Consider the following 19,059-nt stretch of genomic DNA (forward strand, 5'->3'; position numbering starts at 1 on the left):
ACTAAAAAGTGAAGTTATGGGAGAGTAAGGTCAGAGGAAAAAATGGATAATCATTTAAGCTGGAAACTCATGCTGCTGAACTGCTGTCAAGTACAATACCCTGTCCAAATAGTCAGACTCTACTTTTTTCCTAAATTATTCTGCCAGTGTCAGAATAAGATGCGAGATTGCCTACAAAATGTGTGAGGAGGAAATATATTCCATTTGTGGAGGATTTTGGTATTTTGAAATCATATTTCATTGTGAAGCCAATCAGTTTGAAATTATCTGCAAAACAGAGTTTTAGTTTTAGCCTGGCAAGCAGCCCTAGGAACCCAAAGCTACCTAGAATTTGTGAGTTTGGAAGACTTGGAAGACTGGGCTGCTGAGAAGCCAAACAGATGAATTAAGAGAAATTGAATCATTGTTGCAAAATGTATCTATTTGTATTTATTGGGAAATTCTAGTGGACAGAGCATTTGCTTTCTACTCTAGAAATGTGATGGGAGCAGAGGGGTGGGTTAGCTCTCTACTACCGACTAAAAACTTACTAAAGCTACTTTACTTTTTAAGATGGGAAGATTTTAGAAACAGAAAAGGATGAATACTCAAGTTTTCATCCAACCATGAACTGCCTTTGCTAAGAAATGGTTGCTTTCATTAGTCATGGACTTAGGGTATCTTGGTAGCCCAGGGACTTTTGCTTACTCTTGAAATCTCACTTTTTAAACCTATATCCACAGACAAACTCTAACTTTACTTGTACACACAGCTGCCTTCACTAAGGGTTTGGTGGATCCCTCTGGGCTGTAAAATCTCTTGTCATCTTACACCTTGAAAATACAATCCATGGAACATACCCACACCACTTGAGAATGATCCAAACCCAGGTTTTTCACTTATAACAGAGAAGGCCTTCAGCCAACACTTTGAGAAAATACCTGCGGAACATTACAGGTATACCTATGCTACGTGTACTATGTATAAGATTTGCAGCAAACCTCATTGACTATATTTAAGTAGTGCCAATGACCTCATGCCTGCAATATATTAGGTGTGATACAAGAAAATCAGCTCATATGAATCAAGGGCTACTATCAATTAAGATGGATTAATTAACTAGCACAATTTCCTTTCAGTGTCCAAAACATAGTATTTTCAGGCTTTGCTATATCTTGTATAAAGATATATTCCATTTGTATTATAGTGCAGCATGGAAGCCTTTCCATGGAACTTATACTAATTGTAATATTTCTATCAGGAACTGATTTGAAATATGGCCCAAACATGTATTTTTAACACCCACGCTAACAATGACATTCAGTTTACATCACAGCAATTCAAGTCATCTTGCAATACCTTTGATAGACTTTATTTCTAACTCCTTTTTGGAAAGCAAGAAGATAGTTCCGTCCATCTCCTGAGAAAACTTCAACAGCAATCGGCTGGGGCGGAGGGTGGGAGGAAGATGGGAGAAAAATCTTATTATAGAGATGTTGTTAAAAAAAAAAAAATAAAAAAAATATATATATATATATATATATATATATATATATATATATATATATATATATATATATATATATATAGTAATGCACTAGCCTGTCCTTTTAAATTCAGAAATGTCTTCATTCACAGTTGACATCAGTTTAGCCATAGCAAAATGCTGATGACAAATGCACCTTAAAAATGCCCCCACCCAACACTGTTAGTCTACCTCCAGAACTATTAAATTCACTGTCCTCCAATACAGTGGGGCTAAACTTTTCAAACTTGGATGTCTAATGTTGAGCATCTCAATACATATTTTGGTGCACTAAGTAGCCTCCTTCTCTAAAGGACCGAGTACACTTGTAGAAATGAAAGTTTCTGTTTTTTTAAGATGGCCCTTTTTCTGCAAATTATAGTGGGACTGTGGCTAAAATCTCTCCACCTGCTTCTCATCCCCAATAAAACAAGTTACCTGTAACAGATATCTCCTTTTATGTACTTCCTTGATATCTTCATATGCAAAAATGCTGCACGTTCTTTTGAGTTGGCTTGGACCCTGTCTTGCTCCCCTTGGTATAATTGGTTCATGCATGCTGTAAGTAACCACGAAAAGGTGAATATTATGTCACCAATAAATAAAGACTGTTTGTTAAATCAAGGCAAGGCTCAAGATACAAAGTAAAACCCATTCTAGTGCATGAATGGAAGAGTCTAAAATGTTTCCTCAAAAGTTATCATAATATTTTGCCAAAATCATGACCATGATATCAGTGTTCTGAAGAAAACAAATTTTGGAACTACACAGGTTTGTGTAGAATTCTGGGTTTATCAAGCCATAAGAATGGAGGTAGGCTCAATTCCTGTGCCTTCCTAAGCTTGACATAATAGTTCTAGTCATTACACTCGCATAAAGTATTTCTTATCCAGCACTCGAGACTGCTAAACTGTTTGTGACTCTTCATTAATTTACTCACTTTGGAGGCAGTGTTTCAATATCCCGTATCTCCCTGGTGACTGTCATTGTAAATCCATCGATGACATAGAAGTGCTCTTTTCCAAAGAGAAGCAGCCCCTCACTGGTGTCAAGGCCTTGAACTCTAGCACAGCGGTACATGTGCTGAATCTGTAACCAAAAACCATATGCTTATCAATAGCAGCTTCATTATCTTGACAGAGGTTGAGACTATTGCCTTGTTGGAAGATAGATTTTATTCTCCCTTACAATTTTTTCCTTACTTGTAGACATGCCAATTTTGTACTACTTATTTCAGTAATAAAAAATGTATACAAAGAAACATAAGATTAAAGACCTAGAAACATTCTCTGTATAAAAAGAGATTTAGAGAGTGTGTGTATAGATATATAATTTTGTACAAATATATTCTTTTTTCTCCCTCTTGCATTTGGACTGCAGTAAGATAAATACAGGCATTCAAAAGTAGAAGGAATATTTACCAATGCAGGTGCAGCTGGTCACTAATATCAGCTAAAAGAATAGTATACTCCTTGTTCAAATGATAAGCAACAAAAAGCTGTTTAAAAGGGAAGAGGTGATTTCCAATTTTGTCATTAAAAATACCTAACCAACTTGTCATTTTCGTAAAAGGCAGCAGAGGGCACTGTACTTATTCAAGAGCTGGAAAGCCACAGTCTTAATGAACAGTAGTACATGGAAAGCCTGCAAAACCGTACCTTCCCTCTCTCATCCACCACCCCCATGTTTAACCAGAGCTTCAGACACTGACTGTGAAAGCTAAAGATGCTGCTCCAGCTTAGTTAGATGTACCATTTTAATTCCACCCACTCTATGTTGTGGGTGACATTCACTTAAAAATGTATTATAACTACTTATAAAAGAACCATAGAATCACAATTTCAGTTTTTGTTCACTATATCCCTCAAGTTGAATAGTACACAATGGATATGTTGATCAGATCATTTGTCCTACAATAAGTCATGCTAAAAAGCTATATAAATATGTTATTTTTACTTAAATAAAGATGTCCAGAAATGAAGTCACTCCATTTCTACAAAAATATATCAGGTCCTCTAAACAGGTCCTCTGTATAGCAAGGACTCAATATATCTTATTTACCCAAATCCAAGGTGACTTCACATTTAAAAAGACCCACCAATAATTAGATTCCTTACATGGAAATGATACATTTTCAAATCCCCAGCTCATGCTGTTGCCCTATATCCCAGGCCCTAGCCCTGGCCTGACAGGCGCTCGGACCAGAGCGCTGGTTCTCAGCTCCAAGACAAAGCTTATTTCTCCCCCATGTTTACCATACTAAGTACAGTAATGTGTTAAGGGCTACCCTTTCCTCCCATCTCCCCCGATCATAACTTTTGTTACATTAATATTCATCATGCCCTGCCTTCTGCCCGTCCATTTTTGGAATGAAGAACAGAAAGTCCCAACTTGTACAGATCAGACTTTCTTGTGATACACATACAGATAATTTAACTTTCTAAAAAGTATAAAGCTTTTCCCCCCCTTCTTTCTCTCCAGACAATGGTCTAACGCAGAACTGGTTACAAATATTTTCTTTCACAAGGAGCCTTTGAACTAAGCTTAAGTGTTCCTTGAACCTAAAAAGTTTGAGAACTACTGCACTAGACAATGACTATTTCCACATCAGAAAGGCTGTGGCCTGTATACCTGTCAGACTGGAAGGAAGCAAACCTCTAGAATGTTCACCGCAGCCCCGGGAGCCCAGGTCAGGACCAGAGCGCTGGTTCTCAGCTCCAAGACGAAGCTTATTTCTCCCCCATGTTTACCATACTAAGTACAGTAATGTGTTAAGGGCTACCCTCTCCTCCCATCTCCCCCAATCTTATAACTTTTGTTACATTAATATTCATCATGCCCTGCCTTCTGCCCATCCATTTTTGGAATGAAGAACAGAAAGTCCCAACTTGTACAGATCAGACTTTCTTGTGATACACATACAGATAATTTAACTTTCTAAAAAGTATAAAGCTTTTCCCCCCCTTTCTTTCTCTCCAGACAATGGTCTAACGCAGAACTGGTTACAAATATTTTCTTTCACAAGGAGCCTTTGAACTAAGCTTAAGTGTTCCTTAAACCTAAAAAGTTTGAGAACTACTGCACTAGACAATGACTATTTCCACATCAGAAAGGCTGTGTGTGGCCTGTATACCTGTCAGACTGGAAGGAAGCAAACCTCTAGAATGTTCACCTGGAATAGGATGCATATTAAATAAAGGCCAAATGCATTTAAAAGGAAAGTACATCAGATGCATATCAAAAGAGAACAACACCTGCAAGAGGCAAGGATTTTTGTGGACATCTTTTACTGGGCCAATTTAATGAATAGTCTAGGGAAAGCTGGCAGGATTTCTAGTAGCTGGAAACAGAGGACTTACTGAGTATCTTGAGATAAGAGTTTTGTTTTGTGTATCTGTCTCCAAGCTTGACTATCCCTTTATGTTTTTTCTGTCTTATGTAATAAAGCTTGTTTTTGTTTGGTACTTACTATCTTGGGATAAGAGTGACTACAGGGCAGCTGACAACAGCATATTTTCCATTCTCATGGGAATGGCAGACCTCTTTCTTTTTGCAGACCTGAGGAGGTTCTGAGAGTTGGAAGAGTCTTCCTCCACTAAGCTAACAGGTCTGGTCAAAAGGCTAATTAGACAAGAATTTTGTCAAGGCAAAATTTCTTTGAAAGAAATCCAGTCAAAACCCCCAAGGACTTGCAGCAGGACTCTTCTGTCCTCAGAGTAATCCTAGTCACACTTAACTAGCGTGTTTGCTATCCATACTTATTAACAGATCTCAAATTTACAAATCTACCCTGAACTTGTGTTGACATAAGAAATGTGATGATGCTGGTTTGTGCTCTACAAACCTTGCCATTGGTTCTGCTGTGTAACAAAATATTCTTCCCAATGAAGTGTCATAATTCATACTGATACCTAAAAGTTTTAGGATGGCCATTTATATATAGCTCCAATGAAGGGTAGTTGTGACCCCCAGCATGCCCTGGCCCATGTGCTTTGCAGCATGACACATTGTAGTCTCAGCAGGGGCTAGCCATGCCTTATGCTGAGGCACCCTGTGCCACGGCCAGCCAGGGAACAGCATGTAGAGGCGGGGAGACAGCCAGGGCTGCCCCATCTCTGCACGCTACAGAGCTCCTGCACTGAGGCACACTGTGCCCCAGCCAGCTACTCCCCACCTGGCTGGGGTTCAGTGCGTCTTGAGATAGGGGAGCCGGCAGCACACTGGGATTTCCTGGTAGCAAAAACAAAACAAAAAATCTGGAAAAACGTGCAGACAACAGTGGCGAGCGCTGAGACAAATGCAGAGCTGTGGAGCCCCCGTACTGTGGGCTGCCTGCTGCCCCATCTCGGGGAGAGCTGGGACAAAAACGCAACTTTGTTGTCTGTGCTGTTTTTCCAGGGTCTTTTTTTTTTTTTTGCTACCAGGAAATCCCAGTAGCAAATTTTGCCCCAACGCTGCAAATCAGCAATGCCATGCACTGATTAATGTGCAACTCGTGCAGTTTGTTCCGCCGCAAAGAGGTTTGCAGCACCGCAAACCACATGTACTTGCATGTCTGGATGCAGCCCCAGTGTTAAAAGCATTCTGAACTGCTATGACCTGGGTCCTTTGCAACAGGAGAACTGCTCTATTATTTTTCTGTAGTCAAAAAACACAAGTGACAACTAAGAGCTGGCATTTTCTGAAGAGTGCCTCAAGTCTATCAAGGTGTGCCTTGAGCCTAAAAGGTTGAGAACTACTGGTCCAGATCACCCTGTACCAATTTTTCCTTTAGAAACATACTACAGAAGGATGGTATGAAGAAAATGGATATCAAGATTAATCTGAATTAAGCATTATGGATTGCAGCTTGACTTTAAACACCGATTCATAAAAGCACTTGAGCATGCACTTCAGTTTAGTTTAGCAATGTACTTAGAGAGGGAGGAGAAAGAGCAGAGCACTGTGGGATAGCAGAAAGTCTAAATAACATACCAGATGTTCAAATTAATGCCCGAGGCATAACCTACTGCAAACGAGTTCCACATTCAATGAGCAATAACTTTGAGGCAGGCTCACTCCTCTTATCATGAAATACATTGTTTGAACTGTGGGCATGTTACTTTTTATTGTACAATAAATGCAATGTCTACCAGGGGCCTATGTATCCATCACCAAAATACTCAGGATTTACCTCAATAATAAACACGCTATCTGGGTTAAACAGGTTTTGCTGACCTCTGCATTATACAAATGCTGCCCTAGGGCCATGTACAGACATTTCACTTTTACCAATATAAGTGATCGGAAACCAGTTTATACCCATAACGGAACAGACGTTTGGCATATACAGACTGGTTTAAAAATGGCAGAACCCGGTCTAAGATTTGTCCAGCCCCCCCCCCCACCAAAGAGTGAATGTGTGTTCTGTTTGCTACCAATCTAAACTATGCTGCTTACAAAAAAGCACATAACTTAATTTGGTTCCGCCTTGGGCTTTTTGAACGTCTGTAGCTATCCTAGGTGTTTACAACCTAGCCTGTACTGCATTAGGGACGGGAGTGGCACAGGCCTGAGATTTTCCTTAGCAGAGCTCTAATGTAAAAATATTCAGAAAATTGGACATTCTTAATGAAGTGTTGTTGCTATTCACTATTCCACTGTTTTGTAGTTTTTTGAATGTTCCAACTAGGTACAATAAATGCTTGAAAACTGATCAAGGCTAGGCTGTGCAGAAAGTGAAGTATTAACTACAGAGATATAGGCTGTAGCCGTGTTGGTTTAAGGACATAGGCAGAAAACGCTCTTGGAGTAAACCTGCTATCTTTTATTAGACTCAATTCAAATAGTTGGAAAAAATTCTTCTTAACAAGCTTGCAGGTATAAATACCCTTCGTCAGGCTGAGGAAGCATCTGCAGTCGGTGTGCTCTTCCTGGATGGAATGAATAGTAAAGAAGCCATAGGCTGGTGTGCGTGCTAGAAAGCCAGTCAGTGAGGATGTAAATTGAGGAGTGAGTGGATGAGAGACTGGGGGGGGGGAGGGGGGAGGGAATTAATGTTGCTGGTAAATAGTGGAGAGGCACCTGGAGAGTCAGATGTTAGGCAGGTTTATAATGCGTCATGAATCCAATGTCTATATTTAGTCCATGATTTTTTGTATCCAGGAGGGTGATGAAGTGACGTTTATAGGCTCATCTGTGAAAAGTGTTTTGTAAATTCCCTTTGAGGATTATTACTGAGAGATTTGAGAGACAGTGGTTTTCTTGTGAGAAATGTGCCCCACAAGTAATTGGATATTCTTGTCTTTGATAGATTTCCAGTGTGCGTTCATTCTGGCGTGCAGTTGCTGTTCAGTCTCACCTAAGTATTTTCCATCATGGCACTTGGTGCAGGTGCAGGTGTAAGGTCCAGGAATGTTAAGGTTCTGTTGTGGGGTGTAGTAATTGTGGGGGTGATGGAGATATGCTGAATTTTGACTTCTTGTATGCTGCATAATTTACCAAGAAATCTTATAAACTAGATTTGACTGGATTTACAGGATGGTTTAAAGTAAGCTCCAATTGTGGAGCTAACACTTTACGCAAGTATTATCAACACATTTTCCCAGTGAACACTATCACCTCCTTTACCAAAGCAAATTAAGCAATGTTCAGCAGATGCATCCTGCAGGAAAATACCACCTCATACACTCCCTGATGCACATTACTAAAGGCAGCTTAAATTTTGTTGCCTTGGTGACAACAGGCAGGACGAGTCAAACTTACTGCATAAGCACTACTTTCTTGCAAAGGCCTGTTGTTAAAAGTGAAAGAAAATCTTGGTGACATCCAGACATGAGTGGATGTTTGGTTCCCCAGGGATAACTAGCAGCAGTGCACCTTGTGTTGCTGCTAGTTGCCCCCAGGGAATGTCTGTGCCATGCATGCTCTGGTGCACGACATGTTACCCCAGGTGGAGTAGGGTAGTCTTACCTGGGATCCTAGGGGCCTCCCAAGACTGCAGCAGCAACGATCCTGCTGCACAGAGCCTGGCCTGCAGCAGAGTGCAGCTCTTGCCATCCAGCCTCCGCTTTGGATGATGCACACTGCCACCGCATGCGCCACTCCACATTTTTTCCGTGGTTTTTTTTCAACACCTGGATATCCAGGGGTTCAAAAAACCCTCCATGCTGCTCCCTTACAGTGTGGAGAACAACTGAAAGTGGGCCACAGAGGTTGACTGTGTGGTCACACAGCTGCACTCATCTGGACGTGGCCAAGATGGTTTGTGGATTAGAATTAGTTACAGATATTTCTATTCTTGTGTAATAACATGCCTGGTGCAGATGCTGGGAAGGCCTAAGCCAATAACTCTTTCATTTAAACTAGCAAGGGTTAGTGACAAAAACCTCTCAAGTGTGATGTGCTAAGCTCAGAAACTTGCTTTCTCTCCCTGAACTAGAGCCAAAGATCACACCAGTAACTCTTACGGCACACTGTAAGACTTGCTTGTTTTAAAAGGGTATTGAGAGGGAGGGGGACAACTTTCTGGGAAAGATTAAAGGGCAGAGTTGGAGAGGTCTTTTAGGAAGGCTTATTATTCTCTTTCTAATGTGATAAGCATGATGTAGAAATGTGAACACAGTAAATGTTTGGTGTTTCTAACGTATGGTACCTTCTCTCCTTCCTCAAGTAGTCGAAGCAATGTTGTATTATCAGTTTTCTCTTCTTCATCAATAGAACTTCCTTCAGATATTTGTTCCTGAAGTTGTTCCTGGTTCTCCTCATCCCCTCCATCAGGAGCAGAACGAGATCGCTTCAGTGGAGGCTTTACAAGACCTGTGTAGAGGCAATCAATGACACAGTGACCAAATTGGTGGACTGGGGGCAGAGCATGAGGGCCTGTACATATGTAAGTAATGATCACAAATTTAGAATGCGACTGAAGTGTGGTTTTCAACACCACAGAAGCTTCAGTTTTGCAAGTATCCTTTAATTCCCATTAGCAGTACTACTGCCCTTTTGTTCCTGGGACATCTTTTAACATGATCTGGTCTGAGTCTTGCTTTTAATATAACATATGAAGGCATGGTCATTTTGTGATCCTGACTAATCCAAATAACCAAAAAGGGTGGAAGAGGGAGAGAAAAGTGTATGTGTTTGCACATGTGTATACATGTATATAGTTTCATAACAGTTTTATTAGCTATGGTTGTCAACAGCTAGACTAGTCACTTAGCAAAACACGGGAACCTCAGAATTGGCTGCTTGCTGTTCTGGCAGTAGAATGAGAACCGACAGGACCCTTGGGGTCAACTTCAAAGGAAGAGTAAATTGAAGAAACCAAACTTAGGCAAGTAGAAATCTATTTAAATATGAGAACTTAGCCTCAAACAGATTATTGGAACAAATGACCAACCTTTAACTCTAGCAATAGTATCTTCCCCATGCTCTGGCTCCTGCTGAGTGGCTTCACCCTCTGAATTCTCTTCTATAGTATCCTGGATAACAGCAGGATTCCCAGAAGCCAGGCGCATGTAGTATTCCTTGCTGTCATAGCTTATGGCCCTTCGGTAACGAGCTGGTTTCTTAGAAATAGTCAAAAGAAAGCCTGTGGTTAGCCAACAATGTAAACAAATAGTTTTCAAGAATATGCAAGCATGGTACACGCACCTTTACCTGAGGTAAATCCTAAACTAATTACAAACAATAAAGAGAAAGCTTTAAGATTCCATTTCTAAAAATATGTGCAAAGAAGCTAATCAGTCTCTGAAATAATGATCCAACTGGGACACTGTCTGCAGAAAAACTTGTAATATAGAGCTAATAAATATGGCCAGTGCATTATGATTTGTCACAAAAGACCTGATAAATCTGCATTTCAAGTTAAGCGTATTTATCTCAGATGGATGTTTTATTATATTCCATCGATCCCTGAAGTGGGAGCAGCTTATTCATTAAATAGTTTATTTTTTCTTCAGGCATTAGTTTAAATAAAATTCTGCCTCAAGGGAAGATAAAGATGTACAAACACTTGTGATGCATTAAGCCTGACATAAACCAAGGGGTTGCTGGTCTCAGAAAACTTTTGGGGATTTAACTACAAAAAACAAAAAATCCTCTAGAAACTAGTGGTGGTAGGGGAGTGGCCTGAGATGTCTTATTTAATAAAGTAAACTCTTAATTGCAATGCATATCTTTCAGTGAGTACAAGATACTACAAAATGAGGAGACTGAATGTGTCTGAATGATCACAGAAGGAAAATTGCGGAAACAAAGTTAAAGGAAGAGAAATGAACGATTTCCTTCCTTCCCAAAAGGAAAAATTACTTTCTGTTGATGGAGAAAAGATAGATTTGGAATCTAAACTGAAGATTTTCATTTCTGACTGTTGCTTAGAAGGTTAGAATACCCAGTACTGAAGCAGACAGCACGACAAGGCAACACCTTAGAAACTAACTGGTTCAGAAAGACAACTGACAAACTATATCGTAATCTACAAAAGCTCATCTCTCTGAACCAGTTAGTCTCTAAGACCGTCTTTATACGTGCTCCAGGAGTGGGAGGAGGGGCAAACACTTTAATTAGAGCAGCTCTGAGAGCCTCTCTAATTAAAGTGCCTGCAGCATTGTGTGTATTCAGCGTCCAGCACTTCAAAATGGTGGTGGAGGAGGGTGCTTTAATTAAAGCTCATTTGACAAGCTTTAGTTAAAGTGCCCCTGTCGCCATTTCGAAGCGCAGGGACACTGAATACATGAGACATGAGGTGGCTACAGCATGCTAATTAGCACACTAGCAGACTCAGTTAATTAAATAGAGTCTGCTCCAACGTGTTCTAATTACAGTGCACCGGAGCAGTCCCCCCACATGTCTACAGGCACCCTTAGGTGCTACCCTGCCCTGTATTCTGCCTGCCTTCAGATTAAGATCGCTAACTGCCTCTCAGTACCCATACAAATTAAACTCTGAAATTAAAAAAAAATACATACCTTGCAGCACCCTTTCCCATGTAACCTAAAAATTATTCCTATCCATGCTTTAATTATCATCATAAAACCAGCATGGTACCACCTGCCATCAGCTATTTTAATAAGTTTAGGCATTCCCTTCTGCAGTTTTAGTTACTGGAAATACAAAACCACAAGTTTTTAAAAAGTTAGTCTACATGTGATCCATCTGTAAATATTTGGGCAGCAAAATGATAAATTAGTGAAGTAGATAAATTAGCATATCTACAAAAGTGTTGAATGATCAAAAGATGATGGCTAACAAAATGGAGACTTCTCTATTCCCCTCAGACTATCGCTGAACTAAAAGAAACAAGGCAGGATGGCACCTTAGAGATTAAATGATTCAGAGGCATAAACTTTCACAGATGACAGCCTATTTTGAGCATTTACTGAAGTAGGTTATTGCTTACAAAAGCTTATGCCTCTCTGAACCAGCTAGTCTTGTAAGATGCCACCCTGCCATGACTTCTACCTGACTTCAGATGAAGTTGGCCAACTGTACTCATGAGCTAAAAGAGGGAATGCATCTTTTTAGATATGCCAGCTCACGTAAGGGGAATGTGACAGATTAAACGTCCTGATAGTTTTGTACCAGAAACCAGGATTACACTTGCTGAAATTAAATTAATTCACTGCCATACTACTTTTGTGGCAATAACTGAAGAACCTATAGAAAAAACAACAGAATTAAACTGAAGGAAAGATGAGAATAACCATCCTAAATACACCATATGTAATACTTTATATTATTTAACTGCTTTTATTTTATATGCATTAGTTAAACAAGAAGCTTATTACAAAATAAGTGAATGCGAACTGCATACCGTACTTAGTGATGGGCAAGACTTAAAACATAATTTAATAGGAAAGCGTAACAATATTTGAATATGCGGAGGGGCCAACAGCATCCAAGTCTTGATTATTTTTGAGGCATGTCTGGTATTTTGAAGCTTAAAACACATTACAATGATCTTTTTTTCTACCATGGGGGGATTTGAAGGAAAACATTTGACCTTGTTTCCATCAACAATTTGGTTACAATCCACAGTTAATTACAATTGGGAGAGGCACACTCCAAACTTCCAAATGCTCATCATCATTTAAAAAAAATAATGCAACAGTGCTGTTAATTTTCCTTACTACAAAGATAACTGTTGCCCATTACTAAACGTGTTCCATAGTCTATTAGTTCGGCTCCAAACACAATACACATTTTACAGTGAGAACAGCGATAGCCCAACACAGCCTGTTAGTGTGCAGCACAGAGGAGAAGATCTAAAGAAAGGTTTAAGTGGAGACTGAAGAAGGAACAGCAACATCCAGGAGTGTGAATGATATAAACCTTTAACCCTGAAAATACTGAAAGAGCAAGGTTGAAAGCCAATCACAGAAGCCTTGTTAAGATTGCCTAACATGCAGAAAAAGTTTGTATTTGTTTTACATTCTTTCAGTGGGTAATCTTATGTCTTTACCTTTTGAGGAATGGTATCATCGGGTGTCTCAGGAGGTTTACTTGAGAAGTCAGACTGAAAATAGGGTATTAAGTATAAACATATCAGGAAAAAAAATCCACTTTTGAGAATAATGCACAGTGGCACATTCTCCTTTTTGTGCAAGCCCACCAGTCATTAAAACTCATGAGTGTGATGTCAGCAAAGTGAACTTTATCCAACAATGTAAGCAAAGTTAGTGTGGTTAGTATCCACCACCGTTCTCTCAAAATAATTCATGTTTTTCTTCTTAAAGTAAAATTTTTCCACGCTCATTTTGATGAGACAGATGCAAAAAAACCCAGAGATCTTTCAAAATGAATACAAATATTTAAGGAGCAAGCTGCCACTCAAAAAGATGACATGCAGTCACTACTTACGGCCCATGTATCCAGAAACAACACTGAAATATGTATCAAAGTTCTATGGGCACAAATAAGATGTGCACACAAAACCAAGTCAGGAGGCTTACAGTTTGCACTATGTTTAAAGATCAGGTATCCATTTTATGCAATTTTTTTCAGGGCATGAGAATTACACTTCTCACCAAATTATCTCAGTAACGTTACATCAGCAAAAACTGTAAGGGCTAAATTTTCATGCACTGCTCTAAGTATGAACCTCCATAATAAATTAATACTGGCGTACTATCTGGTTGACTTTAGAAAACCAAAACACACAAACCTGGGGCACAAAATTACCTCATGCACCGGTAGTGACTGAATTTCTCCTAAACAATGCGAAGACTAAAGAGTTCAGTCTGGTATTAGATACTGTATATTCTTCCAAATTCCAGGAGACATTTAGGAATGAATTTCTATTTCAAAAACAGAGCCCTCCTGAACAGCCAACCTTGAGGTAAACACAGGGTTCAAGAATCCACCACAACCCTGAGGTAACCTGTTCCAATGGTTAATCAGCTTCACTAGTGAAAATTAGACAGATTCAGACTAGAAATGAAGTGTAAACTTCAACTTTCTCAACTGAATTCAAGTGCCCTTCATGAGTTTTCTGTTCACCACATAGGTATTTACAGTGAATGAACCATCCCTTAAAACTTCCCTTTGACAAGCCAAACAGATCAGGCCACTGGAATCTTTGACTGAAAAGAATTTCCCCCTATCTTTTAATTGTTCTTGTGAGCCCTCCTTGAACTCTCTTCAATATATCAACAACTTCCTTGAAATGTGGACACCAGTACTGGACACAGAGGCTGCACCAGTACCAAACACCAGCATATTACCTCCCTACTTCTACATAATGCTCCCCTGTTGAGACATCCAGGGTAGGGAGAGAAACTGCACATAAACTGATACATGTGATCAGAAACCAGTTCAATTCTGTAACACCAAAGTTCAATGCATATAAACCGCTTTCAGAATGGCCAAAACTGGTTTAAGATAAACCTGGATAGAGGTACTACATCAGACTTAACTGATTTAGGTTAAATCAGTCTATTGAACTTCTGCCCCAGATCCCCTCCAGATTCAAGTTAACTCACAGTTCTCCAGCATGCCAGGGTGGGTGGGCTAGCCTTGGCCCAAGCTGTCTGCTCCAGCCAAGCAGGGAGGGATGCTCTAGCACTGTCTAATGTTTGGCCTGGGCCACTGCAGGCATGTAGCTGCATTTCCAGAATCAAAAGTGAAGTCTGTTCTCTTGCTTATCAGTTCAATTTATATAGCTTAGACTAACCTGAGAAGATTGAATTGATTCAGCCTTAGGCTTTTTGATTATCTGTATTTAGCCCCAAAGATTATATAGCCTCAGGCCAGGAGTTCACGTTTAGCTAATTATTTCAGTGTTTCCTCTAAGATTTTTTTTTTAGGGCCAGGACATCCCAGAAGAAAGTCCCCCATCCTGTAGGTGTGGCCCACATCCATGGTTTCTAGATGAATGACTTACCATTTGGCCATACTGAAAGACCTGCTGTTTGACTCTACCCAGCTTATCAACAAAACCCAGATTCCTGTTCATTTGCGGCTCTACATTATTTAACATTCCCCCAACTTTACCAGTCACAATTGTGTTCTTTCAGGTCATTGTTAAAAATGTTCTATTGCAAGCATTATGGAGCCTTCTGTAAACACATCTACTAATGATTCCGTGTTTACAATTACATTTTAAGATTTATTAGCTAATTTTAATCAATGTAAGGTCATGCTGAATTTGAATTATTTTAGATTCTTAATCATTTGGAACCAAATCAAATACCTTAGAGAAGTATGTTATGTCGACACCACTACCTTTGTTAACCAAGCATAGTATTATCAAAAATGTTATCAAGATAGTGATCTAGTTCTCATAAATTGCAATGCTAATATATTACCACTACTAATTACACAATCCTGCTTTAATTTTTTATGAATTGAGTCCTTTTTCAGCAGTTCCATTATTCTGCCTGAATTTAATGTAATCCTGACAGACTATTTAATTCAAGGCACTACGTTTACCCTTTTTATATACAACCCAAGCTTTTTTCTATTTCTCTGTAACTTGCAAAGTATTCCAAGATTCAATTAAAAAAAAAAATCAATATTAATGGTAACAAGAGCTCCTTGGTATGGGCTTTTAAAACTCATTTGCCAGTTATCCATGTTCTTTCTATTTAAAATGGTTAACTTGCATAGTTGCCATTTCATAGCCTCTCTGTAATTATGGTTGAAATGGAAAGATATTTTGCCATTAGATGCTTTATTACACGTGACAGCTTTTCTTCAGATAGAGAAGAAAAATATTTATTGAGTAACTTTGCTATTTCTGGATTAATAGTGACAATTCTACTATTTCCATCTAGTGACCAACTGATATTTTTGCTGCAACATTTTTGGTCTTGAATAGCACCTCCTTATTGTCCTTAACTCTGCCACTCAGATTTCTTCTGGTGTTCTTTTGCTTCCTTTAGTTTTCCACAATTCCTAGTTTCTAAGCACCACTTCCTCTTTCTCTATTTGTTACGTACGATTCTGTCACTCTACACAAACCCCACCAACCAATAGCTGCATATGCTGGGCCTATAAGGCCCCTGCCAGATTTTAATTTATGCAAGGGGAGGAATTTGAGGAATTTTGTTCCACATCCAAACAATCATGTGTCCTGCCATGCCAGAGTGTAAACATCTGGGGAGCTCCCCAATCCCCGGTTCATGAGCAGCATGGGACCAGGGCCTTCCCCAGTCCCCAGCTGCAGGTATCCCAGCACGAAAGCGGTGTGCATGCAGTCAGGCACTAGGGAGCTGTCCAGTGACCAGCTCCATGCACAGCAGTGCATGTGCACCCAAGGGCAAGAAAACTCCCCCTGCATGTGCCCTGGTGTAGAAACAACTCACATGCAGCTGGGGACCAGGGAGCTCCCTCATATCCAGCTTCTGTGCCAGGGTATGTGCAAGCTAGTCAAAGAGTTCCCGTATCCCCAGCTGTCCATGCTGCAGATCTACCATTGGGCTGTACAGCATGGCTTTAAATGGCCCTGTATTAGAAGCACCCATCGGCTACCAACGTGTGGATATTTAAAGTCACACTATGCAGCCCAAATGCTGGGTTGCATGCCAAATGTTCAAAGTAAAGCACATGGAATGTTTTTGTGGTTGGTTTGCCATTTTACTGTGTAGTAACCTGGCCAAATGCATGGCATGCCGCAATTTACAGAACAATTAGCACATTAATTATGATATAAATGCAACAAGAGCCTTAAGCCAGGCAACCTTTTCTACCCACCCCCTGCCACAAGCTGCAAATCTTCATATCCCTCAACAATCAGCAGATAACGAGGAGGGAATGGATGGAATCCAGCAGATGGTACAACCATGGGGACACATCTCTGCTACCCTGACTGCAATGTGCTGCAGATTGCCTGAGCTCCTGCAGGCTGGATCTAGTCTCTTCATGGGCTGTAGGTTGCCCATCCCTGCTCTAAGCATACTAGCACAGCTTTCTTTCTCAATTGCGGATTTTTAGCCATCTAATAATACATTCCAAAATAGTTTTATGTTTTCTCATTTTTTCACATTTCCCAGTTTAATCCTGCCTTCTTCCCATCCCTCCCGCCCCCTCCACCTCAGGTGATTTGGCTCAATCATTTTTAGTTTTAAAAAATGAAACCTCTCTTTTAAAGCACCAGCCACATACAGTGCTTTATAGGGCCTGATTCTTTTCAGATAACAAGGGTCATCAAATTACAATCACTTGAACCAGATCAGTCATTAGTTTCTCTGACAAGTTCCTTTATCTGTTGAGATGAGATTTACTATGGAATCATCTAGGTTGTATACAATACTTCCCAAGTTAGAAAATTGTTGTCTATAATAAAGATGTTTCAGTATTAGCAGAATAAGACGTACGTTACTCAGCAAGTTCCTGTGAATTCAGTTGTTTTTCTTGCATGTTACAGAAAGGTGCTTTGGAAGCTGATAATCCTGCTTTTTAGTGTAATTTGGTCTGTGGCAGGCAGCATCAGTATCTCATCTCATGCTTTACTTGTTAGAGCAGTGGTTTTCAACCTTTTTTGAACTCTGACAGCCTGCAAGGGAAAAGCTAGTTTTCCACATTTTTCTCTTTTTAAATCCATTTTTAAAGTTGCTGATTCATTTTTTAAGTTTGTTTGTGACCCTTTAATACATTCTTGTGACCCATATTTGGGTTGCAACCTATGGTTTGAAAAATGCTGGCACATAAGTGTAAAGAATATTTGGTTTTGAGCTGTCAGTGATTCAGAAGCTGATAATGCCACTTGTGGCCAAAGGCTGTTTCCCCTCCCATTTTACTCACTTGATCTGTCATAAAAATCACTAGTGGTAATCAATTTACTATTCCAGTCATAAGGTATCAGCAACACCAACCAAATTTCTACATTGTGATGAGCCTGTTTAAAGAACACCAACAAATACTGCACTTCAGACTAATAAAAGCCAAGAACTACTACAAACGCAAGCACTGTCATCTTACCAGCAGATTTGTCTCTTGTTCGGCTTCTGGTACGTAAGGATACTGAATATAAAACATGTCATTTCGTACCATCTTCTTTCTCATTCTACAGGGGCCCTCTGTCATCTCCAACATCCATTTATCCAGATGAGAGCCAATGGGAGGCCCCCACAGCCCTCGCTCCCGTAACAATTCATACTCAATTTGAGACCACTCTTCTGTTACATATTTTAATGCATTTTGCTGGCGCTGTAAATAGAGAGATATTTACGTTTACAGGCAAGTCAGAATAATATTTTAAGAGCAGTTCATGTGTCAGTGGAACAGTTGTGGTTAAGTGACAAAATTATAAAGCAATTTGAAATTTTAGATGATTTTGAATCTCTCTCTTGGACTTTCCACGTACACATATAATGCAAATATTAAGTAAGCTGCCAGTGTTATATTGCTTATTGATTCCAAGTGCTTGGTCCTTCAGGAAGCTAATTACTCTCATTTATAGGAGTTAAGCAGCCTGCTAATCATATCTGCTTAGAAGGAAAAATTAAATTTTGGTAATTTCATTTCAAGAGAAGCAAGGGTATTTTTTTTATGGATCACATTATTTTTCTTTGGGGCTGTCACAAACTAAAATCTCAAAGTCTACTTCAGACAAAAAGAAAAAAAAAAAAGACCTTTCTAACTGGTGTCTGATGCATGTAAATGAAGAAATTGCCTAGGTGTTTTGTGGATGCTTCAGTTTTGCAAGCACCCTTACTGTGGATTATTTATATACAAATGCTTAAAGAATAAATAATTTTGGACTTCCATCTTCAGTATGATCATTATAAATATTAGAACACTGTAAACATAAAATTATTTTATAATTCATCTATCATATGGATGAACATAATTTAGATGATAAAATTCAGTGTCTGGATAACTATTTCAGACTATGTATTCCACTTACTAAGATATGGAGGTGGGGCTGAATAAACAGGTTTCCTTCGTATTTATAAACTGAAATAGTCACGATTTTTTTTTAAAACCTGATGCATAACATTTCAGTACAAGACAGCATGTATCCATGGAAAGGAGACTGGAATGGGAATCAGTCCTGACTCTGCTACTAACCTTGTGTCAAAGGGGAAAATGCTTCATTTCTCTGTGCAAACATTACCATCCCTTATGCTCTCTCC

The 19,059-nt window shown here is 39.5% G+C and overlaps 1 protein-coding gene across 8 annotated transcripts in view; it reads right to left on the reverse strand.

Moving 5' to 3' along the window:
• The window catches only part of WDFY3 (WD repeat and FYVE domain containing 3), a 378,134-nt gene that overhangs the window by 37,090 nt on the left and 321,985 nt on the right, over nt 1-19,059 (reverse strand). For all 8 annotated transcript variants that reach the window (XM_059722254.1, XM_019479325.2, XM_059722256.1 and 5 more), the window contains 7 exons: nt 17,903-18,130; nt 12,945-12,998; nt 9,882-10,050; nt 9,138-9,301; nt 2,445-2,593; nt 1,943-2,063; nt 1,339-1,424 (listed from right to left, as the gene is read on the reverse strand). In XM_059722254.1, the coding sequence (XP_059578237.1) occupies nt 1,339-1,424; nt 1,943-2,063; nt 2,445-2,593; nt 9,138-9,301; nt 9,882-10,050; nt 12,945-12,998; nt 17,903-18,130 (971 nt within the window). The remainder of the gene's footprint in view (nt 1-1,338; nt 1,425-1,942; nt 2,064-2,444; nt 2,594-9,137; nt 9,302-9,881; nt 10,051-12,944; nt 12,999-17,902; nt 18,131-19,059) is intronic.

The sequence above is a fragment of the Alligator mississippiensis genome, chromosome 2 (genome assembly GCF_030867095.1).
Source record: "Alligator mississippiensis isolate rAllMis1 chromosome 2, rAllMis1, whole genome shotgun sequence".
Taxonomy (NCBI): Eukaryota; Metazoa; Chordata; order Crocodylia; family Alligatoridae; genus Alligator; species Alligator mississippiensis.